At 46.6% G+C, this 19147-nt stretch overlaps 4 protein-coding genes across 8 annotated transcripts; 3 read left to right on the forward strand and 1 right to left on the reverse strand.

Moving 5' to 3' along the window:
* Nucleotides 1-1067: 1067 nt before the first annotated feature.
* desi1b (desumoylating isopeptidase 1b) lies at nt 1068-4742 on the reverse strand. The gene is made up of 6 exons (XM_037464086.2): nt 4397-4742; nt 4176-4197; nt 3996-4065; nt 3788-3897; nt 3050-3172; nt 1068-2798 (listed from the first exon to the last, which is right to left on the reverse strand). The coding sequence occupies exons 1-6, from the start codon at nt 4482-4484 to the stop codon at nt 2717-2719; spliced, it is 495 nt and encodes a 164-aa protein (XP_037319983.2). The 5' UTR covers nt 4485-4742; the 3' UTR covers nt 1068-2716.
* A 126-nt stretch (nt 4743-4868) lies between these two features.
* Nucleotides 4869-9412, forward strand: xrcc6 (X-ray repair complementing defective repair in Chinese hamster cells 6). 2 transcript variants are annotated; one of them, XM_037464344.2, is made up of 13 exons: nt 4869-4936; nt 5347-5430; nt 5649-5761; nt 6003-6144; nt 6406-6657; nt 6739-6925; nt 7040-7226; nt 7540-7708; nt 7816-7977; nt 8101-8230; nt 8337-8437; nt 8536-8652; nt 8849-9411. In XM_037464344.2, the coding sequence occupies exons 2-13, from the start codon at nt 5358-5360 to the stop codon at nt 9046-9048; spliced, it is 1833 nt and encodes a 610-aa protein (XP_037320241.2). In that variant the 5' UTR covers nt 4869-4936; nt 5347-5357; the 3' UTR covers nt 9049-9411. The 2 variants fall into 2 exon arrangements, with proteins under 2 accessions (XP_037320241.2, XP_037320239.2); XM_037464342.2 differs by lacking the exon at nt 4869-4936 and having other exon boundaries at nt 4952-5430; nt 8849-9412.
* Nucleotides 9413-9590: 178 nt separating this feature from the next.
* LOC119213207 (GTPase IMAP family member 4-like) lies at nt 9591-12742 on the forward strand. The gene is made up of 7 exons (XM_062560161.1): nt 9591-9979; nt 10325-10399; nt 10825-10875; nt 10995-11045; nt 11139-11189; nt 11306-11347; nt 11468-12742. The coding sequence occupies exons 1-7, from the start codon at nt 9937-9939 to the stop codon at nt 12178-12180; spliced, it is 1026 nt and encodes a 341-aa protein (XP_062416145.1). The 5' UTR covers nt 9591-9936; the 3' UTR covers nt 12181-12742.
* A 546-nt stretch (nt 12743-13288) lies between these two features.
* On the forward strand, nt 13289-19147 carry josd1 (Josephin domain containing 1). Of its 4 annotated transcripts, none has more exons than XM_037464174.2 (5): nt 13289-13426; nt 14025-14940; nt 15040-15168; nt 16431-16625; nt 17091-19147. In XM_037464174.2, the coding sequence occupies exons 2-5, from the start codon at nt 14585-14587 to the stop codon at nt 17188-17190; spliced, it is 780 nt and encodes a 259-aa protein (XP_037320071.2). In that variant the 5' UTR covers nt 13289-13426; nt 14025-14584; the 3' UTR covers nt 17191-19147. The 4 variants fall into 4 exon arrangements, with proteins under 4 accessions (XP_037320071.2, XP_037320072.2, XP_062416119.1 ...); XM_037464175.2 differs by having other exon boundaries at nt 13292-13444; XM_062560135.1 differs by lacking the exon at nt 13289-13426 and adding an exon at nt 13452-13625.

Raw genomic sequence — 19147 nt, forward strand, 5'->3', positions numbered from 1 at the left:
CTTTATATATATTTGTTTGAATAAGGGCTGTTTGAACTAGGTCATTTTAACAGTGTTTTGTCATAACTGCTGAGATTTGTATATTATTTCATGGTGATGATTTTACTAGTATGACGGATAGAGAAGTACATCAATGTTCTGATGTGTAAAACAGTTTTGCTGTATGTCACATGATTGCTTTTTACATGCCTCACAAAGTGACACAAATTAAGCATAGATTAGAATAATATAACAACAAAAGAACAGATCTGATGTAAAGCCGTGTAAATCCAGAGTGTGGAACACAGCATGTAGCAAAATAGTGTAAAACTGTAAGCATTTTACAGCAAATTCTTAACCAAAATATTCTAGAAATGTTCTTTCCAGAGGATTGTGCTTCTTTTGAAGATAAGAAACATTAAAGATAGTGAAGGACTTTGGTTTGACTTGTGTTTGTCCCATGGAGCAAAACAGCATGGAGCCGTAATGAGGTCAGATCAATGCTCCACACATCGATCAGTTGGTCTCCCTGCAGATAAAATATAAATGACACCCTGACATGAATGTAACAACACAACAACATTACTACTTCACGACCCAATTATTAAGTATTGATGATCTTGTTCATGCTGAATGGTGATATATTAAGTTTGTATTAAGTTCTCTCAGTTAAAATACGTCTGAAATATTTTCACAGCTGGGATTTGAAGCATTGACAAACACAAACGTGTCCTGGTAACCACCACGTCACCCCTCACCACTTCACCACTTCACCCCTCACCTCTCGGCACAGCTGCAGCGAGCGTGCGGCGCCCCCCTGTGGCTGCTACTGCAACTACATGGACCCAAAGCATCACATTTAATAACAGATGTAGGCTCCTAATCCTATTTAAAAACTCACATTCTTACCCTTTGCATACATTACACTTCTAAAATGTGAGCGCAGCTAAGGGTCGTGACACAATTATATAAAAGTTAAGTAGTGTCAGTCACATTTATGGGAATTATTGACTTAACGGTCCATGTGGACGTAAAGCGACATCTGAGACAGTGAAATACTTTTAAATAACTTGCAGACACCCTTTAACTGTTATCACGTAGGTTTAGAAACAATAGTATTTAATTACATTTCAAAAGTAACAAAGAAACTGAAATGAGAAAGTTTATTTGAATTCAAGCAGCGCCTTAAGGGCAGCAGTACTGCAGATGCAGAGTCCTACTGTACTGGATTTACTTAACAATAAAAAACAAATAAAACAATCCTATGCTCTGTAATCCTTAGAAGTTCCTGAGAGAACGAGTAACACACAAGTGGAATAAACAACCCAGAAGATTTGGTGTATTTTGTGATAACACAGAATACAAAGACGAGCCAGCAGTGTGACTTACTCCAGACATGTGCTACTGATATAATTAAGACCACAAAACAGAAAATAGCATGTTAAAAGAGGACTTCTAGAAGTGCAAGTAAGATTACAATACAGATACAGAAATAAGAATAAGAATCAATTATTAAAGACATAAGGGAATCATCAGGTTCACACTTATATTTTGGGTTAACACTACATGTTTTCATTCATTAATGTAAAAAAAAAAAACCTGTTTTTCTCCTAGTGTCTGTTTGAACATATTTTTACCCTCTTTCTGAAATACTCGTGTCTCTAAATGGCTCCCAAGGTAAAGATGGTGCACCTCTGGGCGCCATTCTTTCCATCGGTCTCAACGCGGCGGGACGGAAGGAGCGGCAGCCACTTCTAAGGGGGTGGCGTTGCTATGGCGACTGATGCAGCCGGGCGCAAACCAAAAAGCGACCAACTGGAGTAGAAATGTCACAAAGCATGGAGTCAGATTTCATGACTCATTGGCGCACTTTAGTCACAGCGTCGGTAAAGCAGAGCCAGACTGTGGAGCCCAGATGTGCATGGGTTTAAAAAATAATCACTTGTAAATGACCACAAGGCGGTGAAGTGGTGGGTGGAAACGTGGCACCTTTTAAGAGGCGTTGCACTCAAATCACATTTCCAAGTAATTGATATGGTCACAACGCGGTGGAAGACCGTCACAGCACATTTAGAGAGGTCTTCTTAAAGCTGCAGTTGATGGAGTTTGGTGACTTTGTGACGTATCTGCTAAAACAAAGCACAAGACCACCTTTGGCCAGCTTGATGGTTGGCATCGATTGGTGCGTCGGCATCTTTTAAATGCCACGGTGGAGCCTGAGAGCAGAAGCAGAGGAGCCTTTTCTTCACTGATTATCTGCCTCATGCACTACTTACATGGTACAGTGACAGCAAATATCACATACCTTTCTTTTATGGTTTTAAGGTGCCTAAATTACTCATTATTGTCATTGTCATTTATCGTCGGATTCTGTCAAATATATATGAACTTATATCACATCATTCAATTTAAAGTAGACGGCGGCATCATCGCACCCCAGTTAATACACAATCGATACGCATGTCATACTACGACAAGTATTCTCACGTCCAGAGAGGAAAAAAATACTCTTTTTAGTCCCCTGGCTCCCCTTCATGACTGCTGTGTAGAAAATTCATAAACTCAAAAGAAAAAAAACATGCAAATGATGATTGGTTAATTTGAAAAGTGACTACTAGCAAAGCTCAACCTGTCAATCACAGGCAGCGATGTGATCAGCGTGTGGCGGATGGCGAGGCTCCGATGGTCACCTGCGCTTTCACACGAAGGTGTTTCCCTGTAACGTGAGCCACGCAGTCTACCGCTGTCCAGTTATGTTGCTGCCTCCGGGGTTTATGACGAGGGAATCCAGTAACGGACGCAGAGCCTGGCCAAAAGGCCTGGAGAGGAGACACAGCAGAAAGCGCCGTTACACCGAGATCACAAGGACAACAACAAAGTCATCGATGCAAAGCCACTTGTCAATCAAACAAACCAGGTATTCCTCTCAGAGCGATTCACACAGGTAGATATTTTTCCAATTAATCATTTAAATGTGTCTGCTTCTTCTGCATCACAAGCAGGGAGAAAACGGGACGTTAAGAAGCGCCCTGGTGACGCAGAACCCCCCCAGGGCGCTTTATTGACTCACGTGGATAGAACTTCAGACGGAAGGTCTGTGATGTACGACGGGATCTTTGTCCCCGTGAGGAACTGGGCCACCTCGTTGCTGAAAGTGTTGCAGTTGTGCTCAAACAGGTTGTACTTGTCAGCGCTGTGCACCCAGAAGAGAAAAAAAACAACAACAACGAAGGGAGAGAGAGAAGAGCCATTTAATCGAGAGATAAAACGCAGCTGCTGAGCAGGGCGGAGATGAGGGCGGAGGAGCAGCAGGAGAAGCAAGATAGCAACAAGTCGACAAGTGTGAGGATTTAAATAAGAGCAAGAACCTGGGGATAAAACACCGATGGTGATGATACAGGGGATAGGATGCAATATACTGCGCTTTATGCTACTTCCTGTCTCAGTTCATGTCGTTACATTGGGATGGAAGGGTCAAATGGTTTAAGATATGATGCAACACTTCCATCTAGTGATCAGAGGTTTAATAACAACATGTTTGCATGTAAATTAGAAAAGCTAAAAATATCAGTAGAACATTTTTTTAAGAATGTTTGCAGTATCACAAAATATAATATTGTGATACTGAAGTATATTGACATTTTATAATACTAACTTTAATACAATGGCGGCACAGAGGCAAAAAGCCGGGGGCGACTCAATTGTAGTTTTTTTACGATCACACTATGGGTTTGTGACATTTAAACTAGACGTCAAAGTCATTTAAAGCTTTGTGATGTACATCTGTGTGAGGAGCCTGAGCCCTTACCCGTATGTGGACTCTGCCAGTGAAAACAGGTACTCCATAAAGACATCTTCCGGCACCTCGGTGGAGCCCAGGTCCACTGTGGAGTCAGGCTCACCCAGAGGCATGCCACCCTAACATTCAACGTACACATATACACATATAAGGACTCCTGGATGCACATCGACGTGGTTGTAGATTCTGTGTTTTCTGCATTTATGCTGCTTCTTACCGGTGGACAATTGTTGATGCCTTCTCCCACAAAGAAGAACTCCTTCCCATGGATCACAATAGCAGTGTGCCTACAGAGTACAAAACACCACGTTCCAATAAAAGGAAGCAGATGAACGTGATCAACACAGCTCACGTTGACTTACTATATCTATATATATATATAAATAAGTCTACTTACCATATCCCGTCAAGCTGTCTCCCTGTGAAGATAGAAAAATGGAATTTAATCAGAATGGACTTCTTCCAATTGACCACTAAGCAGCAGAAGGGTAGAAGCCGCTGGGCAGATTAGGCCGGAGGCGCATCCCCGCTCTCTCCTGGTTCCTCTCGCCGGGCCCGGCTAACCCTTCCACGGCTTTCATGGAGTCAGGCAACAGGTTCTCTGGGTCGAAAACTCACCAAGCATGATAGGACTCAGCTGTCGGGCCATGCCTCTGGATATGTCGTAAATGTACAGTGTCACTGGGTACGATTGGGTTTGGTCCATGGTGGCACAAAGGGAGTGCTTCGCGATGACAAAGTTAAGTTAAGTTAACAAAGTGCTTAATAAACAAAACTTAAATAAAAACGTTTAAACAAAGCTTACAAGCTATTTCACAAAGAAAGTAATGGTAGGCTACTGTAGCAAAACTAAATCTTCTAAAGACAGGCCAAAGTTGCCGGGTCTGACAGCAAGTACCGTGTCACTGCCCGACTGTAAACAATAACATGACTGTCAAATAAAGTGCTTTCGCATGGTGAGAGCCGCATTTCTTCCGGTGTCGAGCGTCTCAGCGAAACCAATCCCCGCCCACTTCACTGGGATTGGTCAGTACGTCATATTGGAAGAAAAGTGTCCAATAGACAACGAGCTGTTTGTCCAGCGTGCTCGTTCACGTCAGGGGGCGAGCACGCCATTGAAACTATTTTGCACTTGTAGGCACAGTTCGACGAGTGATTGTATGCTCATATAGTTACTTTTTATATATATAACCGTTCAATGTTTTAATGTGTTTACTCCTCGAAATGGTCATGCATCGATAGAAATATATATTTGCTAACTAAGTGACCCCAAAATACTAATGCGGCAGAAGCGAACAGCGGCCAATCACTAGCTAAGCTAGCTAACGTTACCTGGAAGTAGAAAATCCGTCTGCCTTTTTGTTAATATCTTAATCAAACACAACGAATGTTTCGCTTTTCCTTTTGCATAATTATTGTTATCTGATTAGATTCGCAATGCATATTTTACTGTAAAAAAAAAACCCGCAGCTTTACATCACACTTTGGAAGTTTTTTAACGTTAAGTAAGTAAATTAAAACTCTTTTTGTGCAGCGATATTGACGTATGTTCCCGAATCGGTTGACAGGAGCAGCAGAAATGGCCGAGTGGAACACCTACTACCGCAATGAAGAGGACGAGGAAGACCAGGAGGAAGGAGAGCAGTCAGGAGGTGAGCGCAAAGCCTCCTCTTTACTTCTTCATGTTAGATTCGTCCTCCCCTTTGTTTGTTTACTTTGCATTTCCCCAATAAATGAGCTGCATGTGACAGCTCTGATTGGATCCCACATGCAGGCCAGGCAGTTTGGTGTTATTATCTAGAGTTGAATGAATATGTACTTTAACAAAGAAGAAGAATCCGTCTGAAATGGGTGTCTCCGTGTTTGTCAGGAGATTACAAGGCCACCGGGAGGGACAGTTTGGTCTTCTTGGTTGATGCCTCCAAGGAAATGTTCATCAAAGGAGAAGACGGACAGCCCTCCAACTTTGACATGACCATGCAGGTAAGATGATGCTGTGCTTTATTTTATCTGTCTGTTGCAATTTAGATATGTGTGGAGAAATTCTCTGTAGTTGAATGTGTAGTTTGAAAGGCACTTTAAGGCAAAAATTATGAAATTGTTTTAATAAATATTGACTGAAAACAGAATTCCAACTACTGAATATGAGTGTTATGGGCCTCATTGGTTGTTTTTCTATCTCTGATTTCCCTTGTGTCTCACGTGTCGGTTCCGTGCCCCGTAGGTTGTGCGCAGTGTGTACGCCAGTAAGATCATCAGCAGCCACAGGGATCTGATGGCGTTGGTTTTCTACGGCACAGAGCAGAGCAAAAATCCCAGGAACTCATTTAAGCATGTCTACGTGTACCACGACCTCGATGAACCCGGTGAGCATCGGCGAGGCGCTGCACTTTTTCAACTAACACGTGATTGACAGTTCACCCGAATCGCCAGCTGTGCTGCAAACGCAAATGCCGGCGCAGCTGTGCGAAGCCTGTTCAACTGCTGTTATCATCAATACACGCAAATTAACAGCAGGGCGGGGAGTATCCTCGTCATGCGGCTCCGGATCAGTCTGGCAAACGACCTCGCATGTCTCCGTGCATCCCGGTTCACTCCGTTTCTTCCCTCGTCGCTGTGCTCCCCAGGGGCGAAGCGGGTGCAGGACGTGGACGCTCTGCGGGGGGGCAAAGGAGCCCAACTAGCGGCGGAGACCATGGGCAGCGGGGAGACGTCGTTGGGCGACGCCCTGTGGTGCTGCGCCAACCTCTACAGCGACATCAAGCTGCGCCTCTCGCACAAGCGGCTCATGATCTTCACCTGCAGGGACGAACCACACGGCGGCGACGGCGCGAAAGACCGACAGGCTCGCACCAAGGCGGGAGACCTCAAAGAGACCGGTGCGTCTTCTTTCATGAAATCTGCATTGTGTTTTTTGGGTTTCGGGCTGCACGTCATGAGACTCGTCCCTTCTCTCATAGGTGTCGTCATTGATTTGATGCATCTTATGAAGCCGGGCGGCTTCGATGTGGCGTCATTCTTTCGCGACATCATAAGTCCACCCGAGGACGAGAGCGAGCTGGGGCTGCAGCTGGAGCCGTGCGAAAAACTGGAGGACCTCACGAAGAGGGTGCGAGCCAAGGAGCAGAAGAAGAGGGCCATGGCCAGGTAGAGATGTGACCCGTTCACATTTCCACTTCTTTTGGTTTCTGTATTCATCATCTTTGTGCCTTTTCCTCCACTCGCCACGAACACCATCCATCCCTCTCCACCTTACCTCAGGATGAACCTCTGTCTTGGTGAGGGTATAAATGTAGCCGTGGGAATATATGCGCCTGCTGTGACGGCTCGGAAACCAGCTCCCATCAGACTTTACAGGGAAACCAACGAACCGGTCCGCAGCAAAACCAGAACCTTCCACACTCAGACGGGCAGCCTGCTGCTGCCCAGCGAGATAAAGAAGTCCCAGGTAAAGGATGCACGTTGTGCTCTGGTTGTTTCATTAAGCTGTTCTTAGATTCGCATGTACACACATGTATTATCACAATCCAATTGATTTCCTCCTAATATTATCAAATTGAAAACTGTCCGGCTCCGCTCCACCACTGTCCTTCATCACCGCTGTGAAACCCGTCGTCAGCTACAACGGGCTTTTCAATACGCAAACAAATGACATTGATCCCCACAGCAGTGAAGTTGGACACATGCATTTGACTAACTGAACATGCAAATGCAATAAAAAACACACCACATTGGTTTTTGAATTTGACTTGTTTTTTTAGGTGTATGGTAAAAAACAGATCGTTATGGAGGGGGACGAGGTGGACGCCATCAAGAAGTTTGAGGATCCCGGAATGTCTCTCATCGGATTCAAGCCGATGGCGAAGCTGAAACGCCACCACCACATCCGCCCCGCCGCCTTCCTCTACCCCGAGGAGGACCAGGTGAAAGGTCCGCGTCCCATCAGCTGCCGTCGAGCGCCGCTATTGAAACTTTAGTGTTGAGTGTCGCGCAGCATCCCTTCCGCTCCCTGTGTGTCCTGCGTTTTCCCACCTCAGGCAGCGCGTGTCTCTTCTCCGCCTTGTTGGCCAAGTGCAGCGAGAGGAACGTGTTCGCGTTGTGCCGCTGCGTCGCTCGCCGAAACTTCCCGCCGCGGTTTGCCGCGCTGGTGCCTCAGAAGGAGGAGGTCGACGAGGGGAAAGTACAGATTTCGCCTCCAGGTGATTCGCTGCTGGCCTCTGCAGAGGAGGCTAACAAAGCTCAGCTCCTTTTGTCAATATGTCTTCTCTTATCAAACGGTGAAAGCAAGACAGGCAACATGTGGTCCCTCTGACCCGTATCAGGGTTCCACGTCATCTATCTGCCGTACGCCGACGACATGCGGACTCTGGATCCTCCCCAGTTCCCCACGGCCTCACAAAGGCAGGTGGACAAGATGAAGCAGATCGTCTCCAAGCTGCGCTTCAAATACAGGTGCATATAGTGATCTTAGTTTGGAATGACTTGCGAGAAATGGACAAAGGTGTCATCTTCTGTTGAAACAAATTACATTTTGATTGAGATTTCCTATTGAAATTAGGAGCGATGCTTTTGAGAATCCAGTCATCCAGCAGCAGTACAGGAACCTGGAGGCGCTGGCTCTGGATATGATGGCTCCCGAGGACATCGACGACCTCATCAGTGAGGGAAACACAGCACTGGTGTCTGGTACAGCGCCGCTCTGTTTCTTCGACTAACCTGCACCTGTCTGTCTGCCTGTCTTTTGTTCTCGGCCTCAGTGCCAAAGGTGGAGCAGATTAACGACCGCCTGGGCCCGTTGGTTCAGGAGTTTAAAGACCTGGTCTACCCCGACGACTACAACCCTGAGGGCAAACCCGCTGGCAAGCGCAAAACCGGTCAGAGAGGGAGTCATCGCGTTAAACTGTCTGAACACAGTTGTTTTTACTCAGTCTTGGTTTGCCATCACACAAAGTATAAACCACTGAAAAGTCAGTTGATCAGCACTGAGGACTGTGGCTGCTGTGGTCACTTTGTGTGACGCTACAGTCCAAATGAGATTCCTCTTTTAACCGACTAACTGCTCTCCGGCAGCTGATACCGGAGGAGGAGCTGAGAAGAAGCCCAAAGCGGAGGTGCCGGAGGACGAGCTGCGGGCCCACGTGCAGGACGGCACGCTGGGGAAGCTGACTGTGCCGGTGCTGAAGGAGGCCTGCAAGCGCTTCGGGGTCCGCACCACCGGGACCAAGAAGCAGGAGCTGATGGACGCTCTGATCGCCCGGCTGGGCAAATGAGGAGTTTAACGTGCAACTCGTGAGCAGGTCCAGCTTCTTCAGATCGGTGCCTCTGCTCCAGATGTTAAAAAAACAAAAACAAAAAACACATTCAAATGCTCCGAATCCAGCAATACAAAGGAGACCTATTTTCACAATGCAGACGGTGAGATTTGGGTACGGCCACAGTACTGCCTCCCGAAAACAAGCGTCCTTTTGTTCCTTCTCCCACGAGGAAGCTTGGTGCTGGTGTTTAAATGTAAAAAAAAAAACCAATTCAGTTTCTTTGTGACCAAGACCTCTCAAACTGCTGTTGTGTGAGTTGACATTTGTTGATCATTTTGCACCGTGGTAAATAAAACGAAACCCTTTTACAGCCGTGCGTTTTTGTTTCTTTCTTCTTTGTTTAGTGGGAGTCTGAATGATTTACATATCCAAGCAGAACTTCCAGTTCCTTCTGTCAAAAGAAGAAAAGAAAAAAAAGGGTGTGTCCATCCAAAGCAAGAGAGCTCAATAAAGGCTGTCGAGGGCGGACCTGAGCAGGCAAATGTTTCAGCAGGAAGAAGGGATCTCGCACAACTTTGACCTCGTGAGTCGAAGGCGATCCTCGGGAGGCTTCTCTCAACACGCAGCACGTAACTCGGCCTTTTGTCTTTGCTGTGGGCTTAAATAGACATTTTAAACTACATTATTTTGTCCTGGTTTGGTTTACTTTGCCTAAAACTCTGTGACATGTTAACATAGATCTGACTTTGGAGACTTTACTAGGTCGGGTTGACAAAGGTGCAAATAGTATTGAGGCCCTTTAGTTTTACTTTAGTAAGATTCTTGTCTGTTAACCCAGGTGTTAATACTGTAATGCTTTTATACTGATCGTGCTTCCACATAGTCTCACTGAAAGGCTGAGAAATGGAGTGTCAATGTGAAAACAAATCTGAGGATGCTGTTACAGGTGAGGCAAAAATGCTTTATAACATATTATAGATGTCCCAGTTCATAGAGTAAACCTTATTATTTGGATTTATATCTTTACTTCAAATGTATGACAGTCAATTTTATGTAGACACTTCATGGGTTGTCCATTTTTCACCTAATATTAAATCTAATTTTAATCTGTCTCACTCTGTAATGTCAAGTTAGCAGCAATCCTTTTCATTTATATGATAGTTGTTTCAAAGTAATTATAAGAAATGAATGAATTTTGGATTAGTGTTTTCTTCCCAAAGGTGAAAGGTAACCTGTACATTATTTTGATACTAATGCCCCCCCCCCCCCCCCCCCCCTCGTCTCTGTCCAGGCTGGATGAGCAGCAGCACTTCCCACATGGGGGCCTTCACTGTGGTCGGGTACCTCCTCTACAGGTTCTCGCAGAGTCAGTCCCTCACCGACACACGAGATCAGATTCATGACACAAGCTTCCCCCTGACACACTAGCCATTCGCCTTCTCTGATTGATTGATTGATTGATTGATTGGTCTGTCCTCGCGTGAGATACTACGTCTGAAAACAAGTGAGCACACGCGGTTTAGATGTGAACTGACGGCCGTGATGGTTTCAACGTGGAACCATGTGTCCTCCTCACAGATGGGGGGGGGGGGGGGGGGGCTTGTCTCCCTCCGCTTTTAAGTGACAAATATTCACCCGACAGCAAACTGATTTACATCAGACCTCCCGGTCTTTAAATGAGCAGAAACTTTCTATTTAGTCTGTATTTGTCACATGGTCAGCTGACAATGAATCAATGATGCCCCCCCCCCCTGTAGTGGTGATAGTGATAGCTGTCTCTTCCCCCTGCAGCTCTCCCGGCTCTGATCCGATGGCCAATTCGTCTCTTCTGCTCTCTAACTGGTGAGTTATGTATGTGAGGTCAGAGGTCACTGTGTCCGCCCCCTGGGTCGGACTTTGACGGACAGCTTAAGTAACGTTTGTGTACGATGTGATGATGTTGGATGTGCGCTCTGCCTCAGGCCTGTCGTCTCTCTGGAGCTGGGTGAGCCACCTGGTGGGAACCCTTCGTGGTACGGAATAAACACCCGTCATTTCTTAAAAAAACTAAAATAAATGGTCACATGTCTCCTGAAGTCACATGATAACTCTTCTACTGACCCCAGGGATCCAGGGTCTGTGTAAATGGCTGTCTCGGATTTGGCGGTTTGCGGGAGGTGAGGGCCGCCGGCGCGTGTTACTATGAACGATGTGTGCTCTTCATGGACGGCTTCATCTCGACTGTTACGGCCTGTGATCAAAGCCACTGCTTTACCCTTTGCTTCTCTGTCAGCATCTTCCTCCAAGTTGAAGGGGCTGGTCGCTGCCATCACAGGTCAGTTCACCTTCGTTTAACATTTAGGAGATTTGTCCTACAGTTCTGTTAAATGTTCAATATTTAACACTCGGACCCAGTTGGGCTAAGAATTACACCTTTACTGATAAAATCCTGCAGGGTCATCCGCGGTTGATCCAGAGATGGATCGGACAAACAGACCCGGCCTGAGGCTGATCGTCCTCGGGCCCAGAGGTGGAGGACGGACGTCCCTGGCCGATACTTTGTTGGGCGACAGTAAGAAGACGGCGCCCACGGGTCCCCTGATGGAGAGCACCAGGAGAAGGTCGCTGATGGATGGCACAGAGGTGACGGTGATCGACACCCCGGATCTTTTGGGGCCGTCGCTGGGGGTCAACGAGAGAGCCAGGGAAGCTCTGAGGAGCCTCCAGCTCGCCAGTCCTGGACCGCACGCCTTCCTGCTGGCAACGCCGGCCGGGGGCTCCAGCACGGGGGTCGATCAGGAGACGGCTGAGGCGATGCAATCCACCCTTGAGCTGTTCGGAGACGGGGTGGCCGGGTACGTCATACCAGTCCTCACCCACGGCGCGCGCCAGGGTCGGAGGCACACAGAAGGCCGGGGGCCCGACGTGGACTCGGAGGCTGTGGAGAGGGCGCGGTCTCTGTGCCACCGGAGGCCGGAGCTGGTGGACAACGGGACGGACTGCCCCCCCGAGGCGAAGAGCAGGACGCGCAAGCAGCTGGTGGGACGGGTGAGGGAGATGAACGGAGGACATTTCGTCCACGAGCTGCAGAGGAGGGAGGACGCCATGAGGGAGGAGCTCCTTGCCGACATGGCCTCCGTACTGGCTGGAAAACTGGGCCACATGTAAATGCGAAAAGGGGGAAGTGAAATGATGTGTGTGTGTGTGTGTGTTTGACTTAATGTGTGAGGGTGGCTATTTGTATATTTGCATAATATACAAAGTATATTTGTCCAAATGAATTCATCACCTTTGGCCGCCTCATGGTTTTCGACATGCTGCAGGTGCTTTTGGTTTGATTTTTTGGCAAAGCATACTTTGTTGTAATTCTTTCATGTCAGTGTATTCTTTTGTAAAGGCCCAGACCTCATGTGTTCTCACACTGCTCCAATGCTTGGCCCTCCCTTATCCTTAATAATTTAAGGGTAATATCAAACTTTAAAGATGGGCCGGGGAAATAAACTGAAGTCACATTGTTGCGGTTTGCTTTCCCCAGAAGCCTCCGGAAAATGCAGCATGAATTTGTGATATATATTTATCTTTAGAAAGATTCTACTTTGATCACATAGTATCAATATCATCTCTTCTGATGTTGTCAATGTAGTGTCGGGTAAATGTTTCTCTGATCAGTGAGCGTATTCATCAAAAAAGACCTTCTACAGACAAATCAGGTTCCTTACAATGAGAGCATTTTAACCACAGAGATACAAACTCAGAAGAACAAGAAACAAGAACGTGCAATTTCATCACATGAGCCGATTTACAACTTGTTATAGATAAGAGCCATTATAAGTACAATTTAAGTGCTACAATTTGTCACAATACCTCTTCTACCATTCAACCTACAAGGGGCAATGTTCAAGGTACTATGAGGTGAGTGATTAACTGCATGCTACAGTACATACTTTGTAGGGGCAGATGCAGTATTTACACAAACATTTGAGTCGATGTTGCCTATTTACACATATCGACCAATTGCATTATTCAAACTCCTTTAAACTCTGTTTTGGTCTGCACCAGCTGACCAACTGCGGCTGTTTAGCTGCTAAATATGCATCATGTAACCTGCCATGAACACGTGGGAGTAAATCAAATCAGAAAACCCAAACAATGAGCTAAAAGGGGATAAAACAAGCTCCATAAATTGATTATGTTTTTAAAAAAAAAAGTATTATTACTTGTAGTAATGTCTGCAGGGAGGGACTACTGACGCAGACATGATGGTGACATGGAGACGCTACTGCGCATGTCCGCGAGGACGGAGACAGACTGGGAGAGAGAGAGAGACAGAGAGAGCTATCCTTGGGAGAGACCGAGACAAAGGACTCAACAGCCTGTAGGGAACCGGCGACCAGTGGACCCAGTGGACGCAGCGGTAAATAATCGGAAGCGGGTCAGTGGTCCGGGAGGGAAAAGCGGGGCAACGAGACGTTGAAGGAAGCGCAGCCGCTGTGTCTCGCGCACGCAGCAGTCACGTAGAGCAGCCCACGTGACTGCGGCCACATATCTGCTCTTCTGCGGGACGAATAGCGCCTGTTCGTGTTTCAGCCTTAACGCGCCGTAAGCTTTCTAACGTGGGTGTGCGTGTCTGTGTGTGTGTGTCCGTGTGTGTGTGTGCGCGTGTGTTTGTCCGTGTCCGTGTGTCCGCCCGCGCGTGTGTTTACGTGTGTGTGCGCTTGTTTTGTTCATAGCTGTCTGCTAGCTTACTGAACGGGCTGCTTCCTCCCTCCTGCCCGGAATCCTGGAAATGTTTACCTTCTTCTCGTTGTTGGGTCAGCTGACCCAGAGGAGAGGGTGGATGCTTATTATCGATCATCCCCAATAACTAATTCAGCGTGCTAACGTTATTTTCTTTTATTTTTTTTCTTTTAAAGATCCTTTTGGGCTCTGCTAACGTGTAGTGGCAACCTATCAGCAGGACTATGCACAAAAGTATGGCCTGAATATACAGCTTTATTCTCGCTTTCTTTCAGGTGTCCTTCAGCGACACGTCCTGGTCGTTTTTGTTCCAGTGGAAGAGACTCTTCATGGTCAGCACTGATGGAAAGAACCTCCGAGCTGGCTCAGTGACGAGAAGGAAAGAGCCGTCGACACACACACACACACACACACACACACACACACACACACAGAAGATGGAGGAAGTGGAAACACACACAGAGAGGCGGCACTTTGATTGAGTAATCTTTCGTTTGGGAGCATCTGGAGTGTCTTTCTTTGCTGGCGATCCCCAGTTCTTTTGACCCCCCCCCCCCCCCCCCCCCCCCCACCCTCCTGTTGACAGGTTTTAAACAGCCACAGGTCTCCTTTACCTTTCGACCAAACCACCCCCCCCTCCCCTCCCCACCGCTCACAGACACTCACAAGCTCCTCTCTTCCAAGCGGCTGAGAGGTTGCTATGGCAATGGTTGTCGTGATGCTGACGTAGCATCCCGAAGGCAGTAGTTGTGGAGGTAGTGGTGGAGCTGGAGGAGGAGGAGGAGGTGGCGGCGGCGGCAGCGGTGGCGGAGGTGGTGGTGGTGATTGTCGAGGGATGGGAAGCGCTCCGTATCCAGCTGGCGAGTGGAAGGGTAAGGCCCGGGGGGGCCTGCAAGAGCTGGCCTGCATGCGCTGGAAGATCAACAAGCAGAAAGGAGGAGGAGGAGGGGAGTTGGTGGTGGGAGCGGAGGAGAGGAGGTGCAGGGATCCCACGTATTCTCAGCAGCAGCAGGATCTCTCATCCTCCTCTTCTTCCCGCCCCGCGCCGCTGCCTCCTCAGCCCTCTTTGGCACCTCCAGCCATCTACCACGAGAAGCAGCGGAGGGAGCTGTGCGCCCTACACGCGCTCAACAACGTCTTCCAGGACGGGGCGGCCTTCAGCAGGGACGCCTTGCAGGAGATATACCAGAGGTGGGGAGGCGCCGTACCGATGTGCATCACCATTCAGCCCCGGGGTGCGTGACGTCCTGTGGATTAATGTGTTGAATCTCTCTGGTGAACTTGTTGCAGGCTTTCTCCCGGCACTCTGGTGACGCCTCACAAGAAGAGCATGTTGGGAAACGGGAACTACGACGTGAACGTCATAATGGCAGCCCTGCAGACTCGAGGGTTTGAGGCGGTCTGGTGGGATAAAAGAAGGTGTGTGGGGCTGGGGATGAAACTAGGAACTGTAAGGTAGCTGAAGGACAGTATGACGCCACAGTTACAGGTTATTATTTGTTTCCTATTCACATAACACTAACATTTAAAATGAAGTCAAATGTCACATGACGCTCAGCATGAAAACGCCGTCGAACTCAATGACTCGTAAACTCTCGAGTGACAAATCCATCAAAACTAAAACACTCAAATGATTTACATCGTGGGGAACGCTAACAGCTATATAACAAAAAGAAAACCATAGAAAAGTCAACACGTTTCTGCAGATGTAAAAACACAGAAGCAATTCGCTCACCAAATGCTGTTTACTATTTACAGACAAAGTCCATCCTGAACTCTTTAAGTACGGAGAGCTGCTCGCTAGCTTTCTGTTCGACAGAAGTGACACTGGCCCATCGAACCGATCACAGCGCACGTTAATGCTGACCTACTTACGGGGCTGCCTCGGTACTGCTGGCACGTCAAAACCACAAGCCCCACATGTCAAACTGAAGATCTGATTGGTTGAAGGCTTCTTAGAAACAAACTGCACTGAAAACAGAAGCTGTAGCAGTGGTTGTGGACACACACACACACACACAAAAAGCAAAGGGTAAATGTTCTAAAGATGCAATCTGGCTGTGACCTTTGACCTCCTTCATGAGGCATTGGATTCATGCGATCCTCTTCACATCGTTACGACACACACATTCGTTACCTTTTGACAAAGAGCGAGGACGCATATGAGGATCAGGGACGGTCCGTTATGTTTCCATTATTCTGGGAAAGCGAGAAGTAGAAATAATGTCTTGATAATCTGAAGCCTCGCGGTTTCCGGCCGTTTGACATTTAATGGTTGAAAAGCTTCATGTTGCTTTACTTAAAAAGCAGATTGAATTAAAATGGCTCCACAAAGTGCAAGTATGATAAAGTCTTCCTTTTGGAAAATCCAATTGCTACTTTCGGTGGTTCTCCAGCTACATCAGGTCATTATTATGTGCTGTAGTGGAGACATTTTCTGTCTTTTCTTTTTTTACATGTTGCTACCATCGTGCTCCTCAATGATAACCATCCCCAGCAGGTTTTCTGATGGGATTGAAGGTCTTAATCATTTCAAACCTAATGTGTACCAGACAGAATAGTCCATACTAATGTAAAGATTATGACAATTTATACATGATGGGATAAATAATTGCGATTGAATGGTTGAGGTCCTGCATTTAGACAACATTTACTCCAATTAATGTCCTTTCTTGCTCCAGGGATGTGAGCAGCATCGAGTTGTCCCACGTGACGGGCTTCATCCTCAACGTGCCGTCCAACCTGCGCTGGGGGCCCCTCCGGCTGCCGCTCAAGCGCCAGCACTGGATCGGGGTCCGAGAGGTGGGGGCAGTCTACTACAACCTGGACTCCAAGCTGCGCGGCCCTCAGTCCATCGGGAGCCCGGAGGAGCTCAGGTTGAACCACGAATCCTACATTTATTTCTTTATTTCTCAAGGATATTTTTGATTTCTGTTGTTTTCTAATGACTTGGCATATCCCTTTTAGGATTTTTCTTTTTAAAGGAAGGGTTTGGAGAAAAAAAAAAAAAAGTTCCTTTAAAGCTCCACCAATCAATGTGTCTTAATGGCAGCCATAGAAAACCATCCCCAGACAGTACAGCTCATCTCTATGGATTCTGAAAATATCTCATTTAGCCCACTATTTAACAGCTTATTAGCCCAATATTTACCTCAGCAGCGTGAGAAAGGAGAGTTAAAGTCATCTTCAACAACCAACAGCTTTAAAACATTAAACATTTTTTTAATATTGCCCCTGTGGGTCACAGAGTTTTTTTTTTTTTTACAGAAATTGACAGAAAAGAGTTGTTGGTCTTGCTTCCATCATCATATCTGTGGCTGTCCTCTCTCCCATCAAACCAGGAAGTTCCTACGCCAGCAGCTGCGAGGGAAGAACTGTGAGCTCCTATTGGTCGTCTCGGAGCAGGTGGAGGCGCAGCAGGCGTGGCGCTCTGACGCCTGAGGGTCGCAGCGGAAACGCTTCGGGAGAGGAAGTAAAGTTGGATGCACAGAGGCAGATCCATTTTGTCCCACTTTTTTTTGGGGGGGGGGGGGGGTTTGTTTACACAGCCGTTGCTGGACTCTGAGGATGCAGCGATGAAGGAAGCAAACACTTTAATCACAGCGCAGTTAAGACTCGTAAGACGTTACAATCATGTTTCTGCTATTATCTTTTATATCTATGTGTATTGACTGTTGTCCGTTTTTTTTTTTTTTTTTTTTCATCTTCTTTGTACCGCTCAAAGTTTCCAAAGCCATGGGTGTCTGTCAGTTACCCCCCCCCCCTCCCCCCCGCCCCCCCTTTCACCACAGCGTGCCCTTTTAATTGCCCCGGTGTGATTCCATCTCACTCCTCCCCTCCTTTCACATCACAGGTCAAAATCAGTGATGCATCACATTGCCGACGTGGTATTTCATCCACTAACCAAACACGCACACACACACACACACACGTGCACACACAACAGTTTTATATGCAACAGAGCAATGCAACGCCCTGGTCAAGCACTCCATCTAGTGGCTGCTAGCCCTCGTCTCCTCTCAAGGAAAGAGTTCAGCATCCTTCACGCTTTCTTTGTGATTGTTCAAATGATGACTTGGTAGGAATGAAGAGTGACGTTGAGGAAGTAATGCAGTAAGTCAGGCTGATAAGAATACCTGTTGTCTTAGTCATTGATGAAATCAAACTTACTAAATGGCAGAAAATGGACGTACTTGGTTTTACAAAGTGATTGTCCAGGATGACGTAACCTGAAGCTACAGGATTGTTGCAGAGCTTTTTGAGCTGGCTCGGTTGCCGTGGAAATGTAGATGTTCAAGCTTCCTTCCCACGTTAAACTAAATTTTGAATCTTAACACAAAGAAGTCAGACAAAATTCTCATTTGTGATATTAAATTAAACGTATTTGGCTTTTGAAACGTGACGTTTATTCATCACAATTGTCTGACATTTTATTGACAGATTAATTGTGACATTAATCCATAATGACTGCGATTAAGTTAAAAAAAAAAAAAAAAAAAGCATTTAAAATGACCTTTGAGTTTAGCTTGTCAATTGCCATCTGAATAGTCTCTATGTGTGGATGTTAAAAAGTATCATCAATGTAGAGAAAGATTGTTTTACATAGATGGAAGGTAACAAAACGAGGACGCAGCACAGGGGGAGAGGATCAGTGTTCACTGTTATTTTACCCACTGGTCCAGGGGGGGGGGCACAGCGGGGCCTCTGAGAGGCCGAGGAGACGTTCTGGACCTTGGGCCTGACGGGGGGAGGTTGTCGGGTGGAGAGGAGGGAGAGCGGTGTGTAGAGGATAAGAGGAGGAGCCTTATGAGAGATTCTACTGTTTGTAGCTTCAGCTAAAGAGAAACTGTTAATACTGTACGTATTGTCTCTTCAAGACAACATTGGCCTTAACTTGTTTACATAAAAAAAAAAAAAAAAATGGTTCCTCTGAAAGATCAAGAGGTGCTGTGCAGTTTAATGCCATTTCAAGAGATTTATTCCAAATCACCAAGTTATGTAGAACAGAAAGAGATGAAGTTCCTCAAGTATAATGTGTTCACTTTTCCATCTAAAGGGCTTTACGTTATGTTACAATTATGTGTTTGAAATAGTATGGTTTTATAAAGATATGTTTTCTTAAGGCGCATGTCTTATTTATAAGTGACGCACTTTGATTCCCACCCAGAATGTGCAGACCTTTCGTGACGTGTCGTATCCGAGGAACCCGCAATGGAAAACATCAGGGAGGCTGTTGTTGATTTACTGAGATTTCTGGAGCGCCTCACATCATGACGAGTGTCGCACAATCACTTTCGATGTGTGCTTTTTCTGCCACGACAATCCATCCAGAAGACGTCCTGATTGTCACTGTATTTCTTTTTGTTGCATAGAAATAAAAGGCTTTCATTGGCACTTT

Source organism: Pungitius pungitius, chromosome 21 (genome assembly GCF_949316345.1).
Source record: "Pungitius pungitius chromosome 21, fPunPun2.1, whole genome shotgun sequence".
NCBI classification, from domain to species: domain Eukaryota; kingdom Metazoa; phylum Chordata; class Actinopteri; order Perciformes; family Gasterosteidae; genus Pungitius; species Pungitius pungitius.

What these genes read in the sequence shown, in the direction of transcription:
- desi1b (XM_037464086.2), bottom strand. Translation starts at nt 4,484, where the DNA reads ATGGACCAAACCCAATCGTACCCAGTGACACTGTACATTTACGACATA. An exon ending in AGACAGCTTGACGGGATATG is followed by an intron (nt 4,066 to 4,175) that starts GTAAGTAGACTT and finishes TGTACTCTGTAG; the next exon opens with GCACACTGCTATTGTGATCC. An exon ending in GCATCAACAATTGTCCACCG is followed by an intron (nt 3,898 to 3,995) that starts GTAAGAAGCAGC and finishes GTTGAATGTTAG; the next exon opens with GGTGGCATGCCTCTGGGTGA.
- xrcc6 (XM_037464342.2), top strand. Translation starts at nt 5,325, where the DNA reads ATGTTCCCGAATCGGTTGACAGGAGCAGCAGAAATGGCCGAGTGGAAC. An exon ending in AAGAAGAGGGCCATGGCCAG is followed by an intron (nt 6,926 to 7,039) that starts GTAGAGATGTGA and finishes ACCTTACCTCAG; the next exon opens with GATGAACCTCTGTCTTGGTG. An exon ending in AGTACAGATTTCGCCTCCAG is followed by an intron (nt 7,978 to 8,100) that starts GTGATTCGCTGC and finishes GACCCGTATCAG; the next exon opens with GGTTCCACGTCATCTATCTG.
- LOC119213207 (XM_062560161.1), top strand. Translation starts at nt 9,937, where the DNA reads ATGGAGTGTCAATGTGAAAACAAATCTGAGGATGCTGTTACAG. An exon ending in CCTCTACAGGTTCTCGCAGA is followed by an intron (nt 10,400 to 10,824) that starts GTCAGTCCCTCA and finishes TTCCCCCTGCAG; the next exon opens with CTCTCCCGGCTCTGATCCGA. An exon ending in TCTCTTCTGCTCTCTAACTG is followed by an intron (nt 10,876 to 10,994) that starts GTGAGTTATGTA and finishes GCTCTGCCTCAG; the next exon opens with GCCTGTCGTCTCTCTGGAGC.
- josd1 (XM_037464174.2), top strand. Translation starts at nt 14,585, where the DNA reads ATGGGAAGCGCTCCGTATCCAGCTGGCGAGTGGAAGGGTAAGGCCCGG. An exon ending in TTGCAGGAGATATACCAGAG is followed by an intron (nt 14,941 to 15,039) that starts GTGGGGAGGCGC and finishes AACTTGTTGCAG; the next exon opens with GCTTTCTCCCGGCACTCTGG. An exon ending in GGGAGCCCGGAGGAGCTCAG is followed by an intron (nt 16,626 to 17,090) that starts GTTGAACCACGA and finishes CCATCAAACCAG; the next exon opens with GAAGTTCCTACGCCAGCAGC.